The sequence below is a fragment of the Hyaena hyaena genome, unplaced genomic scaffold, assembly GCF_003009895.1.
Source record: "Hyaena hyaena isolate Hyena2069 unplaced genomic scaffold, ASM300989v1 scaffold_29, whole genome shotgun sequence".
Classification (NCBI taxonomy): Eukaryota; Metazoa; Chordata; class Mammalia; order Carnivora; family Hyaenidae; genus Hyaena; species Hyaena hyaena.
In genome coordinates this window covers 3,976,272-3,986,723 of record NW_024080661.1, presented here as the reverse complement: position 1 = coordinate 3,986,723, position 10,452 = coordinate 3,976,272, and the positions used below count along the sequence as shown (strand labels likewise).

Here is a 10,452-nt window from a genome sequence, read left to right as displayed (position 1 = left end):
TTGGGGGGCCCGTCTTAAAATAGCAGAGGGGGAGAGGGAAGGGAAGCCCCAAGTCAACTTTTCCTGGGGCGGAGACCCTTGTAGGTGCGAGAACGTGGGGCCTGGACTCCCTGTTTCCATTTTCCAGTGTCAGCTGATTTTAGAAGCCCCTTTGCATTTAGGACCTTGCCTGTGTCCTGCTTTCAAATGGTGGTGACAAGGTATGTGTGCTGAGCTCCAGCCTCCGGCCCCCTTCCTCCTCCCTACCTTTGGGAGGGAGGGCGAGAGGTGAGAGGTGAGAGATGAATGGGTGGCAGTGGCAGGCTGAACTCACCCCGGCCATGACCCCTCCTCCCTGATAATCACACGGCAGCTATAAATGCCATTTGTGAATCGCGTACTAAGTTCCAGGCACCGTGTCAAGCGTGTTACAGGCACTATCTCATTCCATCATCACAGCTACACCGGGAAGCAGGTCCTATTAGCATTCTCATCTTGATGGGGGAGGAAAACCAGGCTCACAGAGAGGTTAAGTCACTTGCCAAAAGCCACACAGCAGAGCGAGACTCTTCGGAGCCCCCAAACCCCATTCTCAACCTTTCCGTTTTGTCCCCCGCTCCATTATTGACCCCATTTTCTCAGAGGGAGGTCTTCAGGGCAAGAAACCACAGGTTCCCTTCCCTCTACAGCTCAGATGGCTTGAGGGAGGTGATGGGCTCATCCTCCCCTGGGGCTTCAATCCCATCATCACCCAGGAGCCCAGGGAGACTGGACGGACTCCCAAGGGGAAAGGGCTCCTGTTTCCTCTGGAAAGGTCTGGTGGATGGGGGTAGAGAATGGGGGGGGGCGGCCTCTGGCTGGGAGAGTAATTACACTCCTTCTGCTACTTAACTTTACAACCTGGGCTGTTGTTTTAACGATGCGACTCGTGTTGGGCTGTCCAATTAATCTCGCCTTTGGAGGCTTTCCGAGATGGGGCGGTAGATCTTATCATGGGTCTGTGGAAGAGGAGTGTGCAGCTTGCAGTGGGAGGAACAGCTGCCTGAGGCCCTGTGGCCTCAGAGAAGCCCTGGGGAAGGGATGTGGGGCTGCCCCCCCTGCTACCCCCACCACCTGTGGACTGGGGGGGGGGCGCGAAGGGCCAGGGAAGGCATTGATGGCGAGGAAAGAGGAGTGTTTCTCTTCTCGGTACCCTCAATCCTCACTGCTCCTGATCTTGGCTTTTACCCCATGCCTTTACCATCCTCAGGATAACCCTCCATGCTTTGTGAGCATGTTTTGGTGAGCAGGGGTGGCCACTGACCCAGAAGGGGCCTAGGAAGCATTGACTGCAGGCCTCCCTGGGGTGGGGGTTCCGCTGACTTGCGTACCCCCTCTACCCTGCAGAGACCGCAACTCAGGCTCCTCTCTGGGGTCGGGGCAGGGGAGAGGATTGGCTCCAAGTGCCCGAGGGGGCTTTTCTAACCAGGGCAGTCCCCCAGCTCGAAGTGCTTGGGAACAGGTTTAGACAGCAAAAGGGAAGATGACTCTGGAGCTTTTCGCCTGGAATTGGAGGCCCCTCCCCTAATCCCTCAGGCCAAGCTTGGGCTGGATTCCCTGAATTATTCACAGTCCTGTCCTTGGGCCTCTCTGCCACTGGGTGCTGTGTGTGTGTGTGTGTGTGTGTGTGTGTGTGTGTGTGTGTGTGATGGGGTGTAGAGGCCATGAATCTACCTCTGGGTCCTGGCTGGGTTGAGGCCCCTGACTATGCCTGCACTACTTCCTTTAACCTGGCACTTAGCACACAAACGTGGCGGGACATTTGTCTGGCTCCCCCATTAGCCCACAGGGTCTGCCTGAGTCTCCTCCTTATCTCCAGGATCTCACAGAGCTGAGAAGCCAGTTCCTTCTGGGACTTTCTTCTCCTCTCCTTCCCCCTAGGTGGGCTGGGGCCTTTACACCCCAAGGAGGACACTGGGAGGACTGGACTGGCTCAGTGGGTGTGTCCCATCCCAGGGCAAGCAGGGGCTGAAGATGGGGCACGTAGGGACTGTGAAAGTGCCCCGCTCCCTCCAGAACTGGGCCAGGCAGGAGAGAATGTGCGAGCGAGCCAGGACCACTCTGACTTCAGTTGTTTCCAGCATTAGCATCTTCCAGTTTCACACGGGAGCGAATGAACATGGTCATTGGAACATTCCAGAGCTACAACCACAGAGCTAGTTAGTGGTAGAGGCAAAACTAGCATCCAGTCCTCTGGGTCAGTGCTGGAAGGGTCAGATGGGAGACAAGAGAAAGATGAGCAACCAACCCTCACCCCCTGTAAGTCAGGAAACAAACATATTTCACAGCCAGGGCCCAAGTTTTTGTACAAATTTAATCTTTGAAAGCTCATGATGTGGAAGATGCTAGATCGGTTATAAATAGGAGCGGTTCCTCTGGACAGAGACAGCTATGAGGAGCTGAACTGGCACCCCCCCCGGTCCCTATTTGGGGGTGTCTCTCCTTACACTCATCCAGAGAACCTGTGTGTCCCCCCTTCTCCCCAAAATGTTGCCCTATTGAGTTTCCAAGAGGGTGTGCATGTGAGGTTGGTGGGTATTCAGGGTGAGAAAGGAGGGGATAGGCTGTTAATAAATACCTGTTGAATTAAAAGGATAATTGGATCCGGTATCTACTAAAACTGAATAGACACAGGAGAAAGAAGGCTTTTTTTTTTTTTTTTTTTTTTTTAAGAAGAAAAGCATAAATTACGCATAGGTCCACACACCACATTTTCAGCATCTCTTCTACCTCACAGGGCAGTGAGGCGGTGTATCAGCCATGGCCGTAACAGTGCTGACCTACGGGGAAAATCGGTGGGGGGTGGGGTGGGAGGGACTCGATGGTGGTCAACTTGAAGACACCGGATGCCCACTTCGCTTCTGCTTTGGCTCCGGCTCCGAACAGGGCTGGGCGAGGCCCAAGGCACACAAAGAGGAAAAACCACTCAAGTGTTTCTTGTCTGTGTCGCCCCCAGGCTGGTGGCAGACTGCAGTCCAAGGAAGCGGTGGGAAGCCCAGGGGTCCTGGGAGGAGTCTGAACTTCAGCCAGTGACTCTCCCTCCAGAGCCTCCGATCAGCTGGAGGGAAGGTGTCCGGTCCACGGTAGTGGTGGTGGGCAGTGGTTAAGACCAAAATCCTTGATTTGGCTGTTTGGGTTACAGGGCAAGGGAGACGGGCCTCCGCCCCATCCCTTTTCTTCTCTAGTTCCCCATCTGGGGCTGGTTTTCTCCAGGACCAGAAGGGGTGCAGGTGGGCTGGGCCCTAGGCTTTGTGGAGGACTGGGCGGGGGGGGGGGCCACCCGCCCTTCCCGGGACTCACATCATCTGAGGTGGAACCAGGACATCTGGGGAGTGATGCTGATACCAGGCTCCAAAGCTGTTGCCGTAGCCACCGGTGGGCGGGGCCCCTGCCTTGGGCAGATCCCAGGGTGCCGGGAGGGGTGGGGAGCAGGGAGGCAAGGAGGAGGCTCTCCCAGGGAAGTCCCCTTCCTGTCCTCCAGAGTTCTGCTTCAGGAGCTTCTTGTATTTGGAGCGTTTGTTCTGAAACCAGATCTTTACCTTTGGGGAGAAGAGGGGGAAGGAATGGAAGGTGAGAAGAAGAATGCGTCTGGAGGGGTGTGAGCCAAGGAAATGGCACCCAGCCGTGGGGCGCAGTCCTGGGAGAAGAGCAGAGCTTGGGAAGGTGCTCCGTAGGCCCCGAGGTTGCCCGAGGTCCCGCCTCTGAGCTCTCATCCAGATCTCCCGGTCCGGGTGCTCTCCGCTACCTGAATCTGCCCCTCTCCCCAAACACACCTTTTAACTCATCCCCCCAGCCTCTACGGAGGGCCTAGGGGGCTCCTCGGCCTTTCGCCCCCCCCCGGGAGGGGGTGAGTCCCCAGAGGACAAACCTGGGGAAGGCTAGCTGCAGGAAGGGTGGGCCTGGCCTCACCTGGGTCTGGGTGAGGCCGAGCTGCGCGGCCAGCTGGGCCCTTTCGGGCAGCGCCAGGTACTGCGTGTGCTGGAATCGCTGATTCAGGTGCTGCAGCTGCAGGCTCGAGTAGATGGTCCTTGGCTTGCGGAGCTTCTTGGCCGGGGGCTGCGGGCGCTGCTCCGAAGGCTCCGGGGACAGCGGCGGCTTCTCCGAGTCTGGGGGGCAGCACAAGGCGGCGTGTGTGGGATGGTGAGAGGGTCCGACACGCGGCTTCCTGAGCTCATTTGCATCTCGTTTGCATGTAGGTCCTCAATAAGCTAAGAGTGCGGGTACCCGGCCCCGCCCTCTTCTACCTTCCGCTCCACGCCCCCTTCAGACTCCACGCCCACCGGGCTCGAGGACGCAGTTCTTGCCCTCAGGGAGCGCCCACTCTTACGGGTCCTGTGACCCTAGGAAGCCAGAACCTAGGGACGGAGCGAGGGTACAGGTGGCGCCAAGGGCCGGGAGGTCAGAGTTCAGGCGGGTGCGGTGGCGCCAGCTTGGGGTGGGGTGGGGCTAAAAGGCTCGGTTCAGGGCTGGGCTGAGGCCTGGAGCTGACGGGGGCAGGGCATTCCAGGCCGTGGAAGCTCTAGAACAATGCTCAGAGGCGCAAGCCAGTGTTTGCGTGGCAGCCTCCCCGCTGCCGGGGGTGGGGAGGTGGGGAGGGTGGGGGTCGGAGGGGCCCGGCCAATTGGTTCTCGAAGGCCAGGATGAGCCCCCGCCCCCCGCCCCTCGGCATCCAAGAGTGGAAAGTACCCTCAGGGCTTGCCACCCCCTATTGAGAGGCCGGGGGGGGGGGGCGGTGCGCGGAAGGGGCCCCTCCGGAGGTGCTCCCCGCAGGGAAACTGACCCGCCCTCTCCTCTCCCGTGGCCGGCTGGCTAGGGGAGATGGCTTTCTGGAGATTCTAGAAGCCCCATGGGAGCGGGTCAGCCCATCCCGCTCCCCGCTACATTCACAGAAGGGTTCACCGCTCACGGGGAAGGTGGCCCAGGTTCGGAAAGCACGCAGCGCAGGACAGCGCAGGCCCTTTGGGCCGCTCCAGGAGCTCGCCGTCCTGCTGTCCCGGGAGATCTGGTCACCTCCCGCCTTCCAGGCCCAGCCGCTCTAGGAATCTTGGCGGAGGGGAGAGCGGCCCTAGAATGCGGGAGGTGCGGGCGAGGGGTCCTCCTTTTCTCGTCCAAGTAGCCCAACCTGCGCCAATCTGCGGGGACACCCTGGGACCACTGCATTCGGGTGATAGGGCTGGGAGGATCAAGTAAGCGAAATGCTCCCGGGCTCGGGCAACGTTTGCAGCTTTCCACTCGGGTCGGCCCGGCCACCCCAGCCGAGAGCGCGCTCGGCCCGGGTGCCCAGCCGCAGCTGGTGTCAGCCTGCATCCCGCACCCTCACCCTGCCCCTCCTTCCTCGGGTCGTGCTCCCCGGCCCCCCCCACCCCCCCGTCCCCCGACGTGTGGTTCCCCGCCCTGGGCCGGGCCGCGATGACCAGTTGCCTTCACCTCCCCCGCATCCCTCACTCAGGGCCCCGGGCTTTGCGGGCTTCTCAGATCCACCCCCCTCGACCCCCCCCCCGCCCCTGCCAATTCCCAGAAAAACTGTCGGGTTTCCGCTCCCCGCCCGCGCCTGTCCGGCCTCCCCAGCTTTGACCCTACGCTCGAAGCCCCAGGCTGACCGCCGAGCGACCGACCACCCGCGCCTCTCCGGCTGCGTGAACCTCGCGGCTCGGGTGACGCAGCGCCTGGGAGGCAGCCCCGGCTGCTGGACTCCCCCAGCCCTCGGCGCCCCAACTCTCCCAGCGGAAGCCCCTCCAGATGCCTTCCCCGATAGCTGCCTTTCTCCACACCGGTTGTGGCAGGTCACGACCGGATCTACTCCGGTCGCGATTATGGAGCCCAAAGGCCTCCCTCCGGGCACCACCGCCCGCTTGAGCAGGCTCCGAAGCTCTAGAAGCCAAACCTCCCCCTGAGGCACGGGTGGACACACGGTGGGGCAAAAAGGAGGGCTCAAGTCCTCTCTCACACCCCAAGCGGTCAAGCTAGAAGGGGCAAACCCACCAGCTTCCTGAGAAAAATTCTACCGTCTAGTCTAAGCACGTGTATGGTTTTCGTTGGATCCGGGGAAATTCTGTACAGAAAAGGAACTCTCCACCCTCTTGTCCATGGACCAAGCAGAGGGAAGACAAGGAGTGTGGAGGACAGGAGTGAAAATATTAACCTTATAAACATTTCTCTGAAGGCTGAGGCTGCCGCACTCCCACCTGGCTACACACACACACACACACACACACACACACATGTCCCATATGAGTTATATACTAGAGGGAAGTCCAAGGGATCCGTTTGTAGAACCTAGGTCATTTGTATAAAAACAAAAACAAAAACAAAGAGATCTCTTCCCAACTGCTCCTCCTTTAAGGAGGGCAGACACAGAAGCCTGGGAGAGGCAGCTTGGGTTCTGGCTCAGAAGGCACTTAAAACTTCCGGGGCGCTGAGGAAATTCCCTAAAATCCTCTTTTCTGGCCTCATGCAGTGAAAGCCGATCTGCAAGGACCAAGCGCCTGGAAAAGAGGCATGCACAGCCGTTCCTCGGGCCTCAGTTTGCCCATCTGTAATCCAGTAGGTTGAGCTCCCAAATCTTTAGGGTCACTTCTGGCTCTGATGGCTTATGAGCTCATATGTTGGAGTAACAGCGAAAGGGGGAGAGAGGTCTTGGTCCGGGCTGACACAACCAAAAGCCCCCAGTGGATGTGCATCCTTGGAGGAGACTGCTAAAGACAGGTGGGGGCAGGGAGGCCAGGGGACCTGAGGTCTAATTGGGAGCTAGTACAGCCGGGTAGGCATAATGCTGCGTTCTGCCCGGTACCAGGCCCAGGACCAGTAAGACAGGCTAGCTAGCTCTTGGCTTCTCTGCGGCCTTGCAGGGAGCACTTTCTCAGGGACTCAAAGTTGCTGCAGACAGCAGGACCTGGGGCCTAACCTGTCCCCCACAAAGGCGAGGGGCGGAAATGCCCAGGAAGGCCCGCTCCTTCCCCAGGAAGGCTGAAGTAGCCAGGATCTAGACAACTAGAGGCCGCCCCACCCACCTGTGGCTACAGTCTTGGAACAACGGGTGGTGGGGTCCTAGCCCCAGATTCTGCCAGGCCAGCTTCCAGTCTCTATCAGGCCCATTCAGGCACCGGCCCAGGGAGAGTGGGGAGGGGCCCCGAATAAGCCCCCACTTCCACTGCCTTCCAGCTGGGACCCGATTGCCATTTGTCTGGCTTTGGCTTGAGCCCTGCTTTCTAAGACAAGACAAACGCAAGGAGAGGCGACTTGGGGAAGGGAAGGAGTGTGCGACGGAAAGAATCCTGGGGCAGGGGCTAGGCACCCACACCCACATCTGGATTGTTTCAGCTTTCCGTTACACGTAGGTACACATCACCCCGCTGCTCCAGGGGGTGGGGTAGGGAGCCCTGCCGCCCGGCTTCACACAACTGCAAATCGAAACCAGGTCGGTCTTGAAAGGAGACCTAGATCGACTCGCCCCCGCCCCTCCCCCCTGGCTCCCGCCCCATCCCTTCGCCCTCCCCCCACCCCCAGATCCCTTGGAATCTGAGTAAGTCTGAATCCCGCTAGCTGCGCCCAACCAGGCGAGGGCGAAGTTTAGGGACGCAAAGGATCAGGACCCCAGAGGTGGGAAGAGCCACGGCGCCCGGACTTACCTGCCTTCGGCTCCTGCTGAGAAGGCGCCGCTGCTTGCTGGCCGGGCAGGTAGGAGTCTCCCGGAGTCGCCGGCGCAGTGTAGGAGTAGGGCAGGAGGTGGCCATAGGGCCCAGAGTAGGGCAAATCGGGGGCGACTGCGGTTGCGGGGGAAAGGCCAAGCGGGTAGGCAGCCACTACCGATGGGACAGGGGCGATGTCCGGGAATATGGCTTTGGAGGCGTCCCGGCCAGGGAGGGGGCAGGGCAAAGAGGTCATTGCGGCCAGGGCCGGGGCCGGGGCCGAAGGGCCTAGGCCATGGCCCGGCACGTAGTCCGCTCGCTCCGCCAACTCTCTCTTTTCCGAGCCTCGGGCGTGGGGACCGGATGAGCCCCCCAGCCAGCCTCCCGCACACTTAAGATCCCGGGGAAAGTGTCTCTCTGTGCCTTTTCCAGCGGAGAGCGCGCGCCTGGGAAAGGGGTTCCGAAGGGGTGCCCCCCATGGCTTTCCCCCTCCCCCCTAAATCCATGGGGGCCCCCCTCGTCTAGCTCTTGGGTTCGGTTCCCGGGACCCGACGGTGGCACCGCCCCCTTAGACGCCACGGATTGGCTACCAAACGCAGTGACCTCACGGAGGCTGGAGCCGGAGCCCGCCCACCCGGGGCAGCCCGCGGTAGGAAATTCAGAACTGAGGGGTCCGAGGGGGCGGTGCACACGCTCCAGGCCCAGCCACCTCGGGGTCTTCCCCAAGAGGGATACTGGGGTGTCACGCCGATGGGGGCAGTCTGGACACTTCGGTCTCAATGGCAGAAACGCGAGGGAGCTGGCGGAGCCGGGATGGCCCAGGGCGAAGGGAGCAGCGCAGTGGCGGAGGCGCTTCGACGCCGGGGGCTCTGGGGACCCGCCGTCCCGCTCTCCAGCCCCTGGGGATCTGCGCCGCGGTTCTGATCCCGCTGCCGCCAATCCGCAGGGAATCGGGACCAGACCGCCATCGCCCGCAGCTTATTCAGCACCTCGGAATGCGTCGCTGCTGAGCCCGGCAGTTTGTTGGTAAACAGACGCCGGGTCCGGGGAGGTTACCGCCCCGCGGCCAGCCTGCCCCGCACGCGCGCGGCGCACACGCCCCCGCGGGGCGCCCTGGGTCTGACAAGCCGCGACCGCCGCCGCTGCGCCTCACCACACCCCCACCCCACCCTGGCTTCCGCTTCCGGCAGGGGCGCGGGTGCGCTGGCGACACCGCAGCTCCGGCGGCCCCCCACCCCCCACCCCCGAGGCCGCTGGAGGGATCCGCCGTCCTGGCTGCGCCCGTCGCCCGTGCGGCGCCCCGCCTTTCCCGGCGCCGCGCGAGGCTGAAGTCTTGCACGACCCGGGACAAAATTCGAGAGTAGAAGGAGTGTCCAGTTTGATGGCTCCTCTGAGAGCGGAGGAAACACGGCAGGCCTGTCTTGGTGGCCGCATTTTCCAGTCTGTGCGGGACCTGCCTCTAAACGTAGGTACCCGACAACTTGATGGGCAGGTGTCCACGTTTACGGGTAGCTATGGCTACAGGTACACAACTAGGCATAGGCTCCATTCAGTTACAACATATATGCAAACACACAGGTGTCTCCACCGATGTTCATAAGCATCCCTCCAGAGGGGGTCCATTAATGGATCTGCAAATACAGAGTATAGGCTGGGATGTGAAACACATGTACATACCCAAAGATAAACAGCAGTTTATCTTTTCCCCCAAAGATAAATAGCACTATTTATGTATGGGTATGTAGAGAAAGGAAAGATCGTGCTTTGGGAAAAGCACGATCCTTGTCTCTCACACCCACAACTATACAAATCAGATTGCTGGTGTCCACACTCGAGAATGCAGAAACATCCAAGCGTTTATGCACGCGTATCCACCCTCTGAGTGATCACTGTCCACACACATCTAAGCTGCTTCAGGTTACGGGGAGAGACAGTCACAGCCCCAAACCCCCCGTCCTCACAGATTCCACAGCATACCCACGTGCACGCCTTTTCTCCCCTGAGCACACAGCTCAGACGTGCATATGCATGTTTGTACACACATGCTTGCTCCCATTATCAGGGCTCAGAGTGAAGGCAGCAGGTCTTAGAATTGAAGACCCTGATCAGACAAAGAAGGAGGCTTAGAAGAGTAAGAGAAGGAAGGCACTGGAGGGTGGCCAGGCTCAGAGAGACAGGAAGATCAAAGGGGTGTGCTGGGGGTGGTTGAGCCCCCCCAGTCAGGTCTCCCGAGGGGAGGATGACCAAGTCAGCTTCAAACTGGATCCCCTCCTGGAATGGATAGAGGGGAGTTTTTCCAAGAAAGCCCTTGGCTCGGAGCTCTCCGCCCTGAAGCCTTGGAGCTTCAGGAGAAGGGCAGATCCCCCGTCTGGGTGCCTGGAGAATGTATTTCCTCTCACCCCTCTCATCCCACAAGGTATGCGGGGGCCGCTCGGTTGAGAAATGGTGTTTTCACATGGAACCACAGTACCCCTTTCTTCCCCAACTCCAGCCTTGCCGCTGCCCCATCAGAGCTGGGGCTGTGCGCTTACAAGGACGCATCCTTCCAAACCTTTCTTTCTTCCACCACTGCCTTCTTCTGGAAGGAGGCAGCCACAAAACAATGTCGCGGTGGATTCCAAGGACGGCGTCTCAGGGCGTAACAAAGGAAGAGAATGCTGTCTGCAGTGGAGTTGGCTGTAGGGAAGAGTGTACAACGGAGGTACTTTTGAGGTGGAACTTAAAGAATGAGTAGAAGGACATTGTGTCCCGCAGTCACGTACCCAGAGCCCCTTCTGTGCAAAAAAAAGGCAAGGGTGGGTTTTCG

The 10,452-nt window shown here is 59.9% G+C and overlaps 1 protein-coding gene across 1 annotated transcript; it reads right to left on the bottom strand.

Moving 5' to 3' along the window:
* Positions 1–2,313: 2,313 nt before the first annotated feature.
* DLX4 (distal-less homeobox 4) lies at positions 2,314–8,198 on the bottom strand. The gene is made up of 3 exons (XM_039227879.1): positions 7,647–8,198; positions 3,928–4,124; positions 2,314–3,557 (listed from the first exon to the last, which is right to left on the bottom strand). The coding sequence occupies exons 1-3, from the start codon at positions 7,900–7,902 to the stop codon at positions 3,315–3,317; spliced, it is 696 nt and encodes a 231-aa protein (XP_039083810.1). The 5' UTR covers positions 7,903–8,198; the 3' UTR covers positions 2,314–3,314.
* Positions 8,199–10,452: the final 2,254 nt, after the last annotated feature.